General features: G+C 44.3%; 1 protein-coding gene and 1 long non-coding RNA gene across 4 annotated transcripts in view; one reads left to right on the top strand and one right to left on the bottom strand.

Annotated features, from left to right (window-relative positions):
- The window catches only part of LOC128343247 (neuronal acetylcholine receptor subunit alpha-7-like), a 158,539-nt gene that overhangs the window by 30,106 nt on the left and 109,857 nt on the right, over positions 1–18,576 (top strand). The window contains exon 2 of one of the 2 annotated variants that reach the window (XM_053291999.1): positions 17,085–17,224. In XM_053291999.1, the coding sequence (XP_053147974.1) occupies positions 17,085–17,224 (140 nt within the window). Of the gene's footprint in view, positions 1–17,084; positions 17,225–18,576 lie in introns of those variants that run through there. The other variant, XM_053292006.1, reaches the window with a different exon arrangement.
- The window catches only part of LOC128343249 (uncharacterized), a 30,165-nt gene continuing 13,261 nt past the window's right edge, over positions 1,673–18,576 (bottom strand). Inside the window, exons 2-3 of one of the 2 annotated variants that reach the window (XR_008315409.1) lie at positions 15,013–15,116; positions 1,673–1,903 (exon numbers count right to left, since the gene is read on the bottom strand). This is a non-coding gene — a long non-coding RNA (uncharacterized LOC128343249). Of the gene's footprint in view, positions 1,904–10,997; positions 11,032–15,012; positions 15,117–18,576 lie in introns of those variants that run through there. The other variant, XR_008315410.1, reaches the window with a different exon arrangement.

Consider the following 18,576-nt stretch of genomic DNA (forward strand, 5'->3'; position numbering starts at 1 on the left):
ACCTTGCATCCTCTCCATGTTTCCGGAACATATGGAGGCACTTCACATGATCACAGTGAAGTGCCTAGAGATGGTTTGTGGGGAGAACGGGCTTAGCCCGCTCTCCCCGCACACGAGCAAGAAGCCATCATGGAGATGGTAGGAGCGGCAGGGATTGGGGGCAACCTGGCCCCCAGAAGTCCCAGGATGCCCCATGTGAGTGCATGGGGAGGAGACCTCTGAGGCCAGGAGGCTTGTTGGAGCCTCCTGGTCAGTTGCCACGGTCAGTTGCCTCCCGGTCAGTTGTCTCTTTGTGAGTTGCCACGGCATGGAGCCACGCCATGGTGACTCATGATTGTCAAAATGGGGTTAGTGGAGCACTCGCTCCACTAACCTCATTTAAGGGGGGAGAATGAAGCTGGCTAACCGCCAGGAGACACACAGCTCCCAGCGGTTCTCATGGCTACTTGAAAGCAGGCTGAGCTCCCTTAGCCCACTTTTGAGCGGTTGTGTAGATATTCTCATGGAGTTTTTTTATTCATTGGAAGGATAGTTCCATTTTCTATGGTCCAGATGCAGATGGGGTTGAAGAAAAACATAAGATGTGGGTAAGAAGAGAGATGAATACCTAAAAGGATCATTATGCAAATGTGTGTAGGTTACTTTATAAATGAAATATTTTTCTAGTGTCAGTCTTATTCGAAGGCAGAGTAAGGAAAGGAATGGGGATGACATACCTCGCTCCAAAGGAAGTCTTGTGGGGAGAGGTATTTTTAAATGTAAGATTGAAGTTTCAGTCTTACAAGATGTTTGAGAGATGACAGTTGACTTCTCCATGTACATTTTAAGACCAGGTTAAAGAAAGGTCATAAGCATATTGACATTCAGTATGTGGACAAATAAATGGAAGTGTAGACAATGGATATTTGAAGGAGAAAACCCAGAAGAAGATATTTTTCTACAGGGATAATAAAAGGCAGGCAGGGTGGGGCGGGAGGAGAGATTTGTATTAAGCATCCCAGGAGTTGATGAATAGCAAAAGCCACGTAGGAACTTTATATGACTGTTGGGTCTCCAGGGCCAACCCTGCTCCCAAATGTTTTATTCAGAAAACCACCCTCTACTTGTAGCAGGCCTGATATCTTGTGGCCTATCAAGCCAAATGAAGCTCAGCAGCCTGTGAGGTGCTTTACAACCCATCCCTATTTTTTGAAGTCCCAAGCAGGAAGCAAAACCAGGGAGTAGATCAAGCTATCGGTGGGCTGCCAATTGGATTGCATTTAGCTTATGAAGTCACAAGTTCTGCAAGACAGGCCTACAGGGCATGATCCAGGCAAAGTTAAGCATACATTCATCTCACACAGAGACTGGCTGGCTTGTAGCCAGTCATTAGTATTTTAAATTCTCTTTAAGGAATTTTTGGACCATCCATTTCTTGGCCAGTTTAATCACTGCTCTCTTATACTGTGATCAAGACGGATGGAAAAGGATTCCTGCTCTGTCCCTATCAGTCTATCCTTCACTATTTGTTAAATAAATATATGGCACTGTGTTAATCAGAAACCTAGTTGTTCAGAAATTGTTAGTCTGAATCCTGAAAATGATGGCATCTATTTTGGGAACAATCCAGTGAAACGACATCAAAATCCCGCTGATTTCACTGTAAGACACACTTTACTTTCATTAGGGTCAATGGACTAGTTTTGCTCTGGCTGGATCATGCCCAGTATTCCTGGCTCTTCAAGTGCATGTATCACAACATGTGGGAATGTCTTTGTAAGAAAATGGAGGACAACTAGGCTCAGCTACAGCTGTATGTGGAAGGGTCTGTATTTCCTCCTTCATGGTTTCCCGTCTCGCCGTCCTGCAGATCCGTTGTTTACTGGGATCATTTCTCTCTTCTTTTCCTTAATGACATTGGTCTCTGCGGGGAAAAAGTATAACTGAGCTAAAGAAAAAATGAGACCCCTCAAACTAAGCTATCCATAAAAACCAACTTGTCAAATTGTAACAGTGTTTTCCCCAAATGCCAGTACTCGGTTTTCTGGCTGCAGAAATTTTTCAGAAATATAATGATGAATATATATAATAATGCCATCAATGTACTGGCACGAACAGAGCAACATTTTAAAAAAAGGACAGGTTTGTGCCCCAAGGAACTTATAGACTAAATTTTGATACAAAGGGAGGACAAAGCAAGGGAACAGAGAGGAATTGCTAACCAGAATGAATATGAGCAAGTGCTTAACCCTCAGTCTAGCTGTGGTCACATTGAGAGGGGACGGAATCTGTGGGTGTGATCCTGCTCCCTCACATGTCCATTCAATAAAATGTGTGGGCAGTTCTTCGCTGTTGGGGAGAGGAGTTTTAGCCTCGCCTTTCCTTTCCTTATTTTCTGTATGAATGAAATTAATTTTTATATGGACTGATGAATTAATTATGTAACTCCCCACCTGTGGTACAACCCAGACACAGGTTTAATTGGCCCTGTGAGAGCTAGGTCTCTGATGTGAGGGCACTAATGAATTCCAAAGAGGTTACTGGATACTTGCCAGGGAAACAAAAGGCAATTTAGATTAAGGATGAAACTAGTGTGCAAATCTGGCCAGATACTACTTTTTCTTCTTGCCAAATCCTCTATATACTCTGAAAGCTTCCCAAGCTAGGCAGATTCCTAAAGATCCTCTTTCCCCCCTTTCAGATAGCTTCATAAAGATACACACGGTCAGTCCTCCCACCCCCAACTGAAGAGCGGTATATAAATATCCGTAGTAGTAGTAGTAGTAGAGAAACCCTCATTATACACTGAACCTGTATTCACGGTTTCGCATATCTGTGGGTGAAATAGACACCCATCCTCCTTATCTTCAGCTACGAAGGTTCCTAGAAGGCTGGAAATGACCATGGAGGTCATTTCTGATCACCATTTTGTCTGCAGAAGCCATTTTGTGGCTCATTTCATCATCATCATCATCATCATCATCATCATCATCATCATCATCATCACATTTATATCCCGCTCTTCCTCCAAGGAGCCCAGAGCGGTGTACAACATACTTAAGTTTCTTTCACAACAACCCTGTGAAGTAGGCTAGGCTGAGAGAGAAGTGACTGGCCCAGAGTCACCCAGCTAGTATCATGGCTGAATGGGGATTTGAACTCGGGTCTCGCCGGTCCTAGTCTAGCACTCTAACCACTATACCACGCTGGCTCTTAAAATATAATTTAAAATATTGGGGGGAAATTCATGACTTTTGGGGACTTTGGGAGGCATTGCTGGATGCCAGGAGATCCACGAAGCACAGTAGGACACTTTATTTGGCCCATTTTCCCTTTAAAAGGTTTTTACCACATTTCTTAAGAGTCCAGGAACCTGACCCCTGCTATCCCATAGACTTAATGCCTCATTACCTACAGGAATGAAACCCCCCATGAGGCCTACCTGTACATTTATTGTAACTGACAAGTATTTGAACAAGGCACTCCACACTTTCTCATGGAGGCACAATTAATCCAATCCTCCCTCCCAGATTAAAGGACCAAATTGTTCAGTGGGTGACACTCCCTCTACTTAAGAAGCTCCATCTTCCAGGATGATGAGGAGCAGAAAGGCATCTAGTCAGACAACTTCTTTCAGAGGCATGCTGGCCATGGCTAACCTTAGGCTTCAGAAGCAAGCAAAGTGCAAAAAGCAAGCAAACAACTCCCACCCCCACCCCCCATCTACCACCCTCCCTCCTTTCATGCTGCTAATACTAATCCGAGGCACATTGGACATAGCTAAGCTTAGGCGATAGAAACAAGCAAGAGCAAGAAGCGAGCAAACCACTCTCCCTTTCCTCCAGCTCTTGTTTGCACTTTCATGTGTTAGCTTAATTTTTTAGATTGTGAGCCCTTTGCGGATGGGGCTGGGGGCCATCTTATTTATTTTTCTATGTAAACCGCTTTTGAAAATTTTGTCGAAGAGCAGTATATACTGTATAAATATTCGTAGTAGTAGCAGTTCATTAACTGATGTCTGAAATCCAAAGCTTACACACTGCTATGTATATACACCGTGTGTGTTTGTGTATACACACACACACACACACACACACTTAAAATGGTCTAAAAACCTATTGCAGAGCAACATCACACAAGCCGTATTGTTAGGACATTCCAGGCACAGTACAAACTCTATAGGCAGGTATGCTGGCACAGATGTTTCAGACAGGAGTATAAAACATGTTTTGCAGTCTGTATTTCACCCCTAAGTGCCTGTCGGTGTCAGCTGAAAAGGGAGATGGCAAGCACTGTGTGCCAGAGCCGGCTGAGAGTGTCTCTAATCCAGGCTAGCCCCAGCATTATCCCCATTAACTGAACATTCAGAACAGCAATAAAAAACAGATATTCTTTGAGGCATGTTTTCTTCAGCTCCCTGTGTACAAACTGTACGACCATACACTCTTCCTGTTTTCCCTTCTTCAGGCAGTGGTGGATTAACGGAGAGGCAGAGTAGGCATTCGCCTACAGCGGCAAAACTTGAGGAGCAGCCAAATTTTGCCCCTCAAATTTTGCCGCCTCTGTGAGCAGTGGCAGCTGCAGCAGCAAGGGTGGATTGGGCAAGAAGAAAGCCCCTCCCCTTTTACTTTATTTTTTAAAAAAGCAAACCTTTTTTGTTTAAGGTAAAAGGGTGGCAAAAGCCTTTTTGCCTATGGGCGGCAAAAAGCTTAATCCGCTCCTGTCTTCAGGCTAGTTTTACAATCCATTCATCACCCAGTTGCCCATTAGCTCAATTTTGCTTCACAGCTGAGTGAGCAACCTTTGCCCTGTTTTCTTCACAGATTTCTCAGGCTGACTTTCCAGGTTTGAAGTGTTTATATTCTCATAGGTGTCTGATCTCCCTCAGTTTCTCTTATCTGCCTCTTATTTCAAACTCACTCCAGGTATTCCTGAGTGCCTCAGAACTGGACTACACATTAATACCACGAGGCAACCCAGTATCCTCTGAAGTTTGGGGCTGCATATGTAGTGGCAATATCACAAACCTCTGGCACCCTTGCCCTAAAGTCATTGTAACTGTGGACCCAGTTTGAGAACCCCGGCTCTAAAGCAATGATGGCCAACACATTTGGTGTGCCACAAGTCTGTGATAATGCCATTACCTTCGCAGCCCCATGCTTCTCTCTGGCACACATGCATGGAAATGCACACACATGAGCATTAAGGTCCTATGTAGGGCATAGCTTGCCACATTACACACTGCAGCCAGTGAGGATCATTTTGAACTGTTGTTCACATAGAACAACTGCGAGGTCACGCTCATGGCCAGTCCAACCTTGGTAGGAGAACTGTAGCCTGGGTAGAGCTGGTCGTGAGACATGCTGGGCTCGGTCCTGATCCTGGTTGATCCTTGACCAGGTAGCTCCGTTTTTAAACCCAGGTTAAAAGTTAGGTAGGAGGGTGCGGGCATGCTTCCTACCCCACTCCCTGGTCATGTGAACGCTTGGGCTGCCTGCAACCTGAGTGTCCACAGAGCCGGGCATCTAGAGTGCCCGGCGGCACGGAAATCCCCCAATTCACCGAGCTCCTGGTGGTGGGATGCCAGAGAACATCCTCCTCCGGCTCCTGGCTCTGTCAATCACTGCCATGCTGCACATGCGGGTACGCGATCAGCAGCGCGAAGAACAGCTGCTGGTCAGCTGGGAGAAGGCAGGTAAGAGCCTGCCTCCCCCAACGGCCTCCCCGCAAGCTTTGCTGTTTGGTCATGTGCATGATCTCAGACTGTTTTCTAGTATGTCTGTGCTTAGCAGAAGAAGAACAAGCACCCTCTTTACTGTTAGAACATAGCAGGGCAGAATTTTAAGGAGTAAATGATTACCCAAAGCCAAGAATATAAATACCCTCCAAGTATAATAATTGGTGCGGGATTGGGGGTGGGGTGGGGTGGGGAATAATAGCACTCGGGTAATAGACCCTAACATGAGAATAGAAGTGCTACCATTACAAGTATTCATGAATGTCCCTATTTGTGAAATGTTGAAGGGTATACAGTGCAGCACAGGAGAAGCAGGCTGGGCAGAAGCAGGCCTGACTCATGTTTTCCAACATTTCATCCATGTAATTAGGGAGGGTTTGGTGTACTTGTTGATCTGTTTGTTAACCAGGGATGGATGCCTGAGGATTTTCCACATTACACTTCACTGAAGACTCTTTTCTGCTTGATGATTCTTAAACTATCACAATTTACTTAGGCTGTGTTCTCACAATCATGGCAGTCCTGGTTGAATCATTAATCAGGATTGCTGAACCCTGTGGAGCTGCAGATTTTGTGAGCAATTCTGAACTAACCTGTTGGAGCTAGGACCCTGGCAGCTTGAGCTCTGTGACCACTGGGTGTGGTTTGGGTCATGGATATAAGTGCTGGACTCCTCTCCTCTTGGTTCTTCCAGTGTTAATCTCCATTTTGTCTCTCCAGAGATAGCTGTTTGGCTTTGGTCTCTCTCTTCAGCCATGAGCTACGGCTGAAGTAAGCTGCAGGCCTTTTTACATTTGTTTGTAACCTTTTCTTTAAATAAATCCTTGTAGTTCTTCAGTACTAAAGAACTGTCTCAAGATCTCTTGCTTTGCTGCATTCTCACCAAACTAGTTTTGCTCTGCTATTTGGGGACTGAACTGCCATTTTTATGTTTCTTTTTAAATTGTGAGCCCTTTGGGGACAGGGTTCCATCTTATTTGTTTGTTATTTCTCTGTGTAAACCACCCTGAGCCATTTTTGGAAGGGCGCTATAGAAATTGAATAAATAAATAAATAATAAAATAATAAATTCTCCCCCTACAAGATCACTGTGGTTAAACCTCATTTAACTAGGATCCCACCCTTCCTCCAAGGACCTCAGGATGGCATATGTGGTTCCCAAATCCCGCTCCCCTCATTTTATTCTTGCAACAATCCTATGAGATGAGTTAGGTGGAGAGTCACCCAGTGAGCTTAATAGTTTCCTGCTCTAAGTCCAACACTCTGCTCACTGCACCCCACTAGCTCTCTTAAAAGTTGCTGGAACAAAACTGGCTTCAGGTGTTGGCAGTTGCAAAACATTGTCAGAGTAGAAAATATACTCTGTTTCAGGGGTAGCAAGTTGCACATTGGCTGTGACTATCTCTTATACTTTCATAATATCCAGAGATATAGATGTTATTGACCAACAATTGTATGTGGTCTTCAGCACGAGAGTGGGGATTGCCCTCTCCTACCTTAAAATGTAACTGTGGGAGCAGTGGCGGAGCCTGACGGCTGGCGGCCTGTGTGCAGTGGCAGTGGCCCCGCTGACCCCACGCCTGATGTCAGATGCGGGGCCTAGCCACATCCCTGCGTCTGATGTCTGAGGGGCGTGGTCTGGCTCCTGAACGGAGCCTTGAGGGCAGCCCCTTCAGGAGCTACTTAGGCTAGCACTGCGTTTGCAGTGCAGCCAGGAATGGCTGTTCCCTAGCAGGGACGAGCCACTCCTGGGTACGGTGGGAACGCAGCGCCAGCCTTAGTTTAGCTTCCAAATGGGCTGCACAGCCCCTGCTCAGGAGCTAAACGTGCACCCCTGCATCTGACATCATACGTGGGGGCGTGTCGGGGCCACGAGGCGTGGCCTCTGATTGGGTGTGGCCCGGGTTCTTTGAACCCGTTGGCCCAATGGTGGCTCTGCCCCTGTGTGGTATCAACCTGTGCTTTTACAATTGGTACAGTTCTATGTTCAATGAGGGCATGCTATTTTCCCTCACCTTTCCCTGCCCCTGATCCTTTGTGTGCTCCTGGAATGAGACAAAGGGTGCAGCTATGTAAAGTGTGTAGAACACCCTATGTTATATCCTTTTATATCTTCATATGTTTAGCAAGGGCACATCACAAAGTTATCAAAGCCCTAGGGTTTTTGGAACTCCCCCACTCCCACCAGCCAGAAAGTGTTCAACTTGACCCACCCAGGCTGCTCATCTGTAGGGTTGAATGACCAGCCTGCTCAGATGACCAGCAAATGACTAACCCATGCTGGTTTGGGGATACAGTGGGAGAGAGTTCTTAGTCTATTAGGGGGACAAAATTCTAACACTTCAGAGATGAAAAGATGTTGCGGTTAATTTGGAAATCCAGCCTGAGGCCATTTTGGGAGGAAATGAATGCTGAGGCATGCCATGTCATATCCAAGAGGTGGGGTGCAGCTTATGAGACTAGCAGTTTATTGGGGACTGAGGTGCAATGAGAAAAGAAGACTGAGTGTTTTGGGGTGCAGGCCCTTTCAGGAGCAGGGTTCAGTATTTCATATTACATTCTTACACCACTGTGCAATACTTCAGGAGTGCAATACAAGAGGGAGAGGGAGAATAATTGGCAGTGCTGTATTCTGGACCTGTTTATGCCTCCCCGAGAATTGGTGCACTAGGAGACTCCTCGGTCTGTCTTGTGGATGGGCCAGCCCTGCTCTAGGTTGGGACTGTATCAATCCAGACTGCATACAAAGGAGTGCATATGTGAAAAACTTACACATTTACACAGGAAGCATGTAATGACAAGGCTGGAGACCATGGCTGACATTCAGCGCAGCCTAATGGGAGCATGACAGGAAGATGCACCTGCATGATGGAAATATTTCCCTAGCTGTGCTTAGGGATGTGCAGGCTGGCTCAGTTCGAACCATGGTTTAAATTGAACTGGCCCAGTTTGGACGGTCCAAGTTGAAAACGGCCCAGCCCCCACAAAGGGGGGTGCCGGTTTGAGTTCAAACTAGACCAGTCCCGGTTCTAATAACCGGTTCACGGGCCGGTTCGGGGATATACTTGTAAAGGGGAACCCGGCAATGTGTCTGGGCCAGGCTGTCCTTCAGGAGGCTAGCGGTGGCCTTGGAGGAGCCCCCCCCCCACCGCCAAAGTCCCTGCGTCTCCACAGTGGTCTCTGCTAAGGCATGGAGTACCTGAACCAGCCCATGAATCGGTTTGGCCAGGTGCGGCCAAAGCCGGAACCAAACCAGTTCTGTGCACACCCCTAGTTGTGCTGAGGCAGTGTGTGCAGCAGGGTGTGTGAATTTTGATTATTTGCTCTGGCTCTGGAAGTCCTGCACATTCAAGATGGAGGAAGTTCTCTGTCACATGGGTGCATCTTCCCGGCTCACTACTGATAGGCTGCCCTGGATCTCAGTCCGTGCCATTGTACTTTGCTTTTGTTGTTGTTGTTATTTAATGTAATGGTTAATGTCTTTGGGTAAGCCTCACTGGACAGAAATCTGAGCATCTAAAACACACTGGATAGTTTTGACTAAACACCACTGAAACCAATGAGACAAGTTGGTCATGACTAACATGAGTCCCATTAATTTCAGTGGGACTTAACCATAAACTGACTTAGTCTGGATGCTGCCTGTTACAGATAAATATGGTTTTAATAGTAAATTCCTTTAATTGTAGCCCCGTGAAGGAGAAATTGAGATTTATAAGAGAGAATTCTCAGTACCTGTACCAAACTATCCTGCCCAAATCCTTGAGGGGAATCCATGATGATTAAAGGTTACAAAACCAATATAAATTTGTAAGTTAGATTGGCCATAAAGTTGCATCTTATATAAACAGTTTGTAATTTAGGCAATTGTAAACGTATCTTAAACCTCAGTTACTTTTGTCCAAAGGATATCTGTGTGTTCTAATTAGCTTGGAGGCCTTCATGTAAGATAATCATTAACTTGGAAAAAATTAAATATTCTGTAGGGACTGCAGCTACCAATAGTATTATTATGCACATTTTCATTTACATCACAAATATTTTCCTGGCAGTTACAACCCACTGCACCAGTGCAGTTATATTCTCTTATCATTTTTTAAGTCTTATGATATAATATCCTGCATCATCTCTCTCATTCTTTTTTGGTTTCTTGTACACCACACCACACTCAAGTGATGCTTTACACTGGTCACTGGGAATCAGATGGACCAGCTTTCCTTTGCCAAATGCTGAGACTTTAATGCCCAGAAATAAAATAGGCTGCTTGTCTGTCTGCTTCTTCACTCAGACCTGAAGGTTAGTCTCAATGAAGAAACAATAAGTTCTGAAGGTTAAGATAATCCTCCATAAGTAATTCAGACAAAAGACAGTTTAACTAAAGACAAGACCAAAACATTTTTGAGAGATCTGATTAAAGAGTTATCACAGATCTGTCCTTTTAGAAAAGGGGTTTTTATGTTTTCTCCCCTTTTGCTGTTAGTTCATTTTTAAAAACTTAGTGTGAAGGATAGTTATACAAGTGCTTGCCGTTGTAGGCAAATGCCACAATGCTGACTGCAACAAAGAACAAAAGCAGATGGGACACATTTTTATCTGTAGGGATTAAGTGACATATGGCAGTAGCACGCTTTACATTCTCGGAAATCTGCAAAATACACCAAGTAAGCTGTATGCTTTGCACATGTCTGCCAAAGCGGATGAAATATGCTGCATTCTGGTAAGGCAATTTAGGCTGCAGCTCACTATCCATTTACTCCAGAGTGTTCTCATGGGTGTAAATGAGACTACTCCAGAGATCAGGGTACACAGATTACTGCATTATGGCCCAGATACCAAGGCTGCAATCCTCAGTATCACTTACCTGGAAGTAAATCCTAAATAAAGTGAGTAGATATGCCTAACAACTTGTTGCATGCCTGGCTGCATCAATGCTGTGTCCTTCAAAAAGTACTGCAAGGGTTCTAGCGACAGGAAGGCAAATGGAGGCATTGCCTCCCCAAATGAAATTTTCCTTCAATCCTCAAATTCTTTACTTTTCAGTAACTTTAAAAGCTCAGCTTTTACAAATACAGTCCAGGCATCCAAGGTGGGGTGGGGCACAGTTAATTCATCATACCAAGGGAAATGTGCACACAAATAAAAAACAGAAGAGAAAAGGTGTGAACTTCAAAGACATTCACTTAAATGTCTCACGTTGAAGTCAGAGGAATTCTAGTACATACTCAGTGCCCACAGTTGCCCAAGTGTTCCAGAGATGCTATGATGGCATTGCAGGAGGAGATGTAGGACTCGGGTATATTGGGTGCCGTTGTAATCTGTTAAAATGAGAGCAGCTTTTTTGTTGGTTGGTTTTTGCTACTGATCTTCATTTTGTTAAAAGAAAACATTAGAAAAGGTTTTACTTCTTTTTCTTTTTTTAAAAAAGACTCCAATAGGAGAACATTGCACTCATTTTCTGTAAGTATTTGTTTAAGGTTCCATGTAGATACTCTATAGTGACTTTAGATTGTAATGAATATGAAGAGGGGGTAGTTGTTGCACTGAATGGAGGTGCAAATAGAAATATAATGAATACTAACAAAATGAAAAAATTAGAATTTTTTTAATACAATGTTGAATATATAGATATATAAAAAGGTTTGGAATACAATGGTATATTATGTTGCGATTTGCTACAGACATTGAGCCTGATCACTAGACAGTGGGCTAAGGGAGCCTAGCCCACTTTCTAGTGATCATCGGAACCACCAAGCTTGGGGTCAAGCCTGGTGGTTCCAAGGTGACTAGCCCACCTAATTCCCCCTCCCCTTAAACCTTAAGTGAGCGCTTCGTTAACCTTGGTTTTTTTATTGTGTGCCGCCGCAGCATGCAGCGACACTTGAATAGACCCCTGACTGGGAGGCTACAAGCAGCCTCCTGGTGTCGGGGGTCCCCCCAGAATGCCCCTCGTGTTTGCGCGGGGCATCCTGGGACTTCCAGGGGCCGGGTGGTCCTCGGTCCCCGCAGCCCCCAGCGGCTCTGTGACAGAACCGGTAATTGTGTGGGCGGCTGATCCGGCTAAGCCCACTCTCCTCGCCAAACCCCGTCTGGCGCTTCTCACGAGTCATATGAAGTGCCCCATAGTCTCAGTTCTTTATATAGGGCATGCTTCTCTCTTTGAATATACTGGCTTGAGGGGTGAGTCACAGTTTGCTCCTCACTTGTTGCCTTGAATTCAAACTAAGAGATTCTCTCTCTCTCTGCATAGGAGACTGTTAGTTTGTTTTGTTGCTTTCTTAGCTTATGTTTAGTTAGTAATAAATATCAAACTCTTGTTACTCAGTTAAAGTTGCTTCCTGTTCAATTACTTATAGAGGATAAGTAATTTTTCTGCAACATATTAAAAAAGTAACAAAGAGAACTAAGATGATAACAGTCATAAGTCATCTGGGTGCAAACTACAACTTTAGATTTTAAGCCTGTGTGCAAAGACCTGTCCTTCTTCTTAAATTTTTTTTTTAATTAAAACGGGTACTTTATGAATAAAATGTTAGAGATCTGCATCCACACGTTTGGATTGTGCATTCAGATCTGTATCCAGACATTTGGACTCATAGGGATTGTGCAGATAGTCTTATAAATGTGTGTGCAGGTTCAGGGTGGGGTCTGTTGCTATGATTGCACTTCCTTCCCATACCTTTATGGGCATAGGCCATCTGAGAATGGGCTTATGTGTCTCTCTCTTCTATCCACTTTCTCTTCTGGTTTTCCTTTCACTCTGATTCCTGCCTCTTTCCTTTTTCCTCTTCCATTTCCCCCCTAGATCACTCCTGTCTTAAACTCTACTTTTAAAACTAAAGATTCCCTGCTCACCTCCCGCCACCCTCCGACTGCCATATGTTGACTAGGATGAGAACAGTTCAGCTGAAGGGAACCAGAAACCTCTGGGATTGGCCCGTGAGTCCCACAGTGATATGAACGCAACTCAGCTAATTGCATCCATAGTCTTTTTGGTTCACCACCACCACTATTTTAGTATATTACAGTACTGATTACTACAATAGAACAGCCTTTGCACAATACTAGCTTCATCCAGGGAGAAATCTAGTCATTATTATTTGGGGGGGGGGTGAGAGAGAGAGAGAGAGTGTTTAAGAAAATCAGTAGTACAAAAGTAAGCAAATAATGCTTCAATTAGAGCAAACTTTTCTAAATATCCCAACGAATTATATATTCTATCTCAAAGAATTATTTATTCTATTTATTATTTATCAGAGGCATTCCCAGTAGACTGAGACAGAGAATGACCCAAAGACACTGAATTAATGGCATTGTTTGCTAAAATTAGGTCCAATTCGGCAGCTATAATGAAGATGTAGGAGCAGCTGAAATATGGAGGACTCAAATATGGTGGAAACACGGAAAACAGCAGTGTGATATCACAGCAAATAATTTTTGGGGGGACCAAAAGTGGTTAAAAGATGAGAGATGACAGGGACAAGACAGTAAGCCATTGACATAAGATAAAGAGCTTGTGGTCTGCAGCCAGTGATACCTTTGGGAAGGTTTCCTGAAGTCAGGAGACTGTTGTCATTCGCTTCTGCCCACAGAACCCTGTGCTTGAGCTTGCACTATGAGGATGGGGGCTGGGATTTTAGGACACTTGCAAAAGTTTTAGCACAACACACACAAAAAACAGCATTGAGCATGGAGTGAAACATGCATACAAGAATGTATGAGTCCCACCAGCCATTGAGATTATCAGGAGAGGTTTGTCTGTAGTTGCCACCAGCTCGTCTGGTGGCTACTCAGGGACGGGCCTTCTCTGTTGCTGCCCTGAGGCTTTGGAACACACCTTTCTGCTGAAATAAGAGCCTCCCCATCTCTTACAACCTTTTAAAAGGCAGTCAAGATGAATTTGTTCACTGAGGCGAGTCTCCCGATCAGTGAGACTCACAGAAATGGGGTTTGCGGGGAGAGCGGACTTAACCAGCTCTCCCTGCAGACGATCAAGATGGCAGCCCTTGGACAGTCAACTGCCCACACAACTGCCGGCTCCGTCACAGAGCCGCCAGAGGCTGCGGGGATCGGGGGCCATGCGCCCCCCTCGGAAGTTCCAGGACGTCTTGCGCAAGTGTGCGGGGCATCCTGGAGAGACCCCCCCCCAGGGTGGGGAGGCTTGTTTCAGCCTCCTGGTCGAGGGTCTCCTTGTGTGTTGCCGCAAAACGGAGCCGCACTGCAGCAATACACGATCAAATAGACAGGTTTAGCGGAGCACTCGCTCCGCTGACCTCGTCTAAGGGGAGGAGCAATTAGGAGGGTTTGCTGCCAGGAGCTGCACGGCTTCCATGGCGGCAGACGATTGGGCAAAAGAGGGCTAGGCTCCCGTAGCCCGCTTTTGCCCAGTCGTGAATCGCCTCACTGTTTTAATGGTTTGTTTTAATAGCTTTAACATTGTTTTAAATTTTACATTATTGTAATGTTTTAACCTTTTTCTTTATTTGTATTGTAAACTGCCCAGAGACTTGCATTTTGGGCAGTATACAAACATGCTAGCTAGACTAACTAACTCCTTGATTTGAATGAGCTTAAGTATGTTCAGCTCTGTGTCTGATGATGGCCATGCTGTGTAATCCCTATACCAATGTTGTTAACTAGGCTGAATGCTGTTCTGTGCATTGCCTATGCAAGGTAATTGCACCCTGAATGGTGATTATCGGGTGCCTTCATCTGACCACTCTGATGCAGTAAATGCAGACAAGTCACAGTTAATGCCAGACCGGACAAATCATGGAATGGTGTACTTGGCTCAGGTAAAGCAGAAATGCCAGGCATTATTATTATTTGCTCTGTGTATGTCTGCCTGTATATTCCAAGAACCTCAGAATGAGGGTGGAATACATCTCCACATGCTCTGTACACACATGCGTTTATTTTCTGCCCCACATATACCACAGGATCCCTGGCTGAGAAATCTGCCATCAGAGATGGGGAATAGGCTTTGCCTTACTTTCCCCCATAGAAGTGAATGGTAACCATAAACTTCTATGGAAGATAATAAACAAAGGTGTGAGCCCTTGTGGTTGGATCTAAACCAGATCTCTACTCTTAGTAAACTCAGGTGAAGATCAGGTGAACATCAAGTATGCCCCCAGGTTAGGATCCATATTTTGTCCCATAAGAGCTAATGGGAGCAGTGAAAAATCCAGCCTCTTCTTATCTATTCATTGAAAATAGTGCTATTTCCTAGTCATGCTAGAGTGTGCTCCTAAAGCGTGAACAGGCTTATATGTGATAGATAGATGGACTTAATATACCTTTAAATTTGTGACTGGCTGTTCTTTCCCCCTTTCATTTGGGTTTTTGTTCTGTTTTTTCCCTTCATATATTTTCTTTGTTCCACATCTACTCTTGCTCTGGGCTGTCACAGAAAACAACAACAGATAGCTTGATTAGATAAGCCAACCATGTACGACACTAACAGCTGCCTTGGTGATCTGCCAGGAATCTAAGAGCCCTGCTTGCCTTGGAATTTGCATAATTTTATAAACAAAAAAATTAAATCCAGATACAAACATATGGATACAAAACACAATTTGTCATGCGAAAAAACAATGGGTGGGATGAACACGGCTGTCTCTTGAATGTGCAAGTGACCAGCTACTTCAGAGCCCTCAGGAAAAAACAAAGAGGGCATAGAAACTGCCAAAAGTATGAGGAGTGTTTCCATTATTCCATTCCTGGAGGAAAGACCACAGTAACTGATGAGAAATGTCTCAATAAACATTTCCAATTGTTTAACTGTGCTAAAATCTAATGAAATCTAATGCTCAGTTTGCTTGTTCTGGAGTATGACAAGAGACTGTATTTGCCTCACCTCCACAAATGCATTGTGCATCTTAAGTTAATGAACTTCTAGCTGCAGTGAATGGGGAATAGCTAGCCTCACTTCCTGCAGGGCACACTTCCAATTCCAGCTTCAGTCATGAGTGGGGAGGGTGTATCACCCTGAGTGGTCCTCTCTCTCCAGGCTACTGGAGAGCTCTGAGGTTGAACCTCCCGGGCCCATTGCCTGGCTGGCTTATGAACAGTTGGCTACAACTGTTCTGGTACATCAGAAAACATCCATTGAAAAAGCTTGCCCTGGTATTAAAATGTACATGAGTGCTGAAAAATTTAAGTCTAGTCCATCATTCTTCCCTGAAACCTTGGAGAAGCTGCTGGCAGTCTGTGTAGACTATAGTGAGCTAGATGGACCTGTGGTCTGACTCAGTATATGGCAGCTTTCTATGTTCCTATCATAAAACATTAGCCACCTCTGTACTGGAATCTGACAGGGTACTGAAAATTTATGGTCTAGATCATCAGAAAACATTACCCATCAGAAAAGCTTGCCTCTGTGCTGAAATCTGAGAGGGTAATGAGAAATTATGTTCATCAGAAAACATTACTGGGTAAGAAAATCTGATGAGGTAAGAGGAAATTACATCCTAATCCATTAGGAAACATTACTGGCTAAGGAAATCTGACAGGCTAGGAATTTTTTTTGTTATACCATCCCTGGGCTGATGAGATTTGGGGGTTTAAGCAATTTATTGGGGGCCCATGCTCCATGGGCCATCCCCTAATGAAGCCCCTGGTAACAGAGCCACACCTCCCTGTCATCTCACTTCCTTTCTAGGCTAGCCTCAGTTTAAGTTGTACGGCTGAGTCAACGGGAATGGCCTGAGGTATTGTGATATCTGAGGCAAGGCACCAAATGCTGCCTTGCCCACAGACCTGGTCAGGATGGGACCAGTTTCCTTTCAAAACTGACCTCCCAAGCTTTGAAAGTGGCGTCGGGGACAGGGAGAAGGAAAGTTTGCCAGCAGCCTCCTCCTCTTGCTTCTTGCAAGTCTGCAAGGATCAGATTGGTCCTGAAGAGCTGCTCTGATGGCACCTTGAAAGACATCTTACCACCCTACTGGTGCCTCAGTCTGACACTTGAGGCAACAGTCTCACCTCACCTATATGGAAGGGCTGCTCCTGTTAGATGAGATGACTAGAACATTGTTGAGTTGTTTGTATTCCATCCTTCCTCCAAGAATGATGTATAAGGAATTATTCATCTTCATCCTCATAACTACTCTTTGAGGTAGGTCAGACTGAGAGATAGTGATTTACCCAAAGCTATCCAGTGAGCTTCATGGTAAAGTGAGGATTTGAACCCAGGACTTCCAACTCTAAGCTAGCTGAAACCTTACAACTTTTGTCAGATGGGACAAAATTTCAAGGCCCTTCCCCACCCCGTAAACTCCCATCAATTTTTTCTAAAAACATAGACAAATGAAAAACCATTACTGTCTTATAATTAAGAGACATTAATGCTTCCTTCCTTCCACACCCGTAGTCTCCCAACAAGGTGAAAACCAAAGGCGTCTCTACAGAGAACTACTGAAAAACTACAATCGCTTGGAACGTCCGGTAATGAATGATTCGCAACCTCTTGTAGTGGAGCTGCAGCTATCATTGCTTCAGATCATTGATGTGGTAAGTTGGCTATCATTCAGCTTCCTTTTCTTGAACAGCTCTTACATGAAACAAACGTTGTGTCAGAAAAATAAGGCTGTCTCTTAGGAGCAGTTAAAACAGAATAGTTAACCCAGAACATGTTTCAGTTCCTTATTATACTACTATCTGGATGGTTAAAGAATGGCAAAACGGTGGCTTTTCTGCATTCTTTCCAAGCTCATTCATATTTAGAGTTGGATTTTAGCCATTTTAAAGTAAATTTTATGTAAGTGGATATTAAGGGTCACATCCAGGTCAGCAGGGGCCCAAGCTGCAGGAGGTATTTGGGACTTATGTACTCCCAATGATGCAATCAGAAGCATTCAGGAGCTTAGTAGATCTTAGTGCCTCTCCTGACATGGTTCAGCATCTCCTGCTGCCCATGCCAGCCCCATGGAATAGAGGTCAGAGGCAGTAGGAAGGTCTGATCCAGACAGGAAGTACTCAGTAAGTTTCAGTGCTTCTAGATTCTGGCTTATTCATGAGTATTGAGAACAGCGAGAGCCTAGAAGTCTTTTGAACCTTTTCAGATCCATTTTGGAATTCAAAATGGCACCCCCTCACAATCCAGTGGGCAGATCTGGATCTGTCCCATCACTACAGAGAATGCACAAAGCTTTTGAACACTAAATTATTTATGTAAAGCTGAGAGTATGCCCAGATAGTCATTATGAGCTCATTGTTGAGAGCTGCAGGATTCAACCAACAGGGTGGGAAGAAAAAGGCAGGTGTCTCTTCCTCCATTCTGGGCTTACTGTGGTAATCCAATCAATCAGTATTTATTATGCTCAGCCATAGGCCATTGCTTATAAACAAAATACTGTAATATCCAATAAATACAACTAAAATAGTTGCCTTAAAAGAGGTGACATGTCATAAAATTCCATAAAACCAACATTCCTGATTTCTTGAAATAAAACAGGCTTGTAACTTCCTTTTCCATTAATCCTAGCTACCTCTGCAAATAAGGCAAGAGAATATGTTACATATGGATAATAACTGCACAATAATTCTTCAACAGCCTCATAAAATGATCTATTAGGGAACTGTTAAGGGATAGTTGCCAGGAATTTCTTCCATGGTTCCATATACAAGGGACAGAACAACAGAGAATGGACAATATCTTCAATCTGGTCACAACCAAAAAAACAACACATGCCTGTCAGCCATTGGAATGCCCATATATCTCCCTTCCAACATGCCAGAAGGCATCATCTGAAATCTAAGTTCTGAGAAAGCTCTGTGTATCTGAGGGTAAGTTAGAGTTTGGAAAAAAGATGCCTCAGAATGGCTCCTCTTTATTCTGGGGAACAAGACTGAGAAACGTGAGC

The sequence above is a fragment of the Hemicordylus capensis genome, chromosome 2 (genome assembly GCF_027244095.1).
Source record: "Hemicordylus capensis ecotype Gifberg chromosome 2, rHemCap1.1.pri, whole genome shotgun sequence".
Taxonomy (NCBI): Eukaryota; Metazoa; Chordata; class Lepidosauria; order Squamata; family Cordylidae; genus Hemicordylus; species Hemicordylus capensis.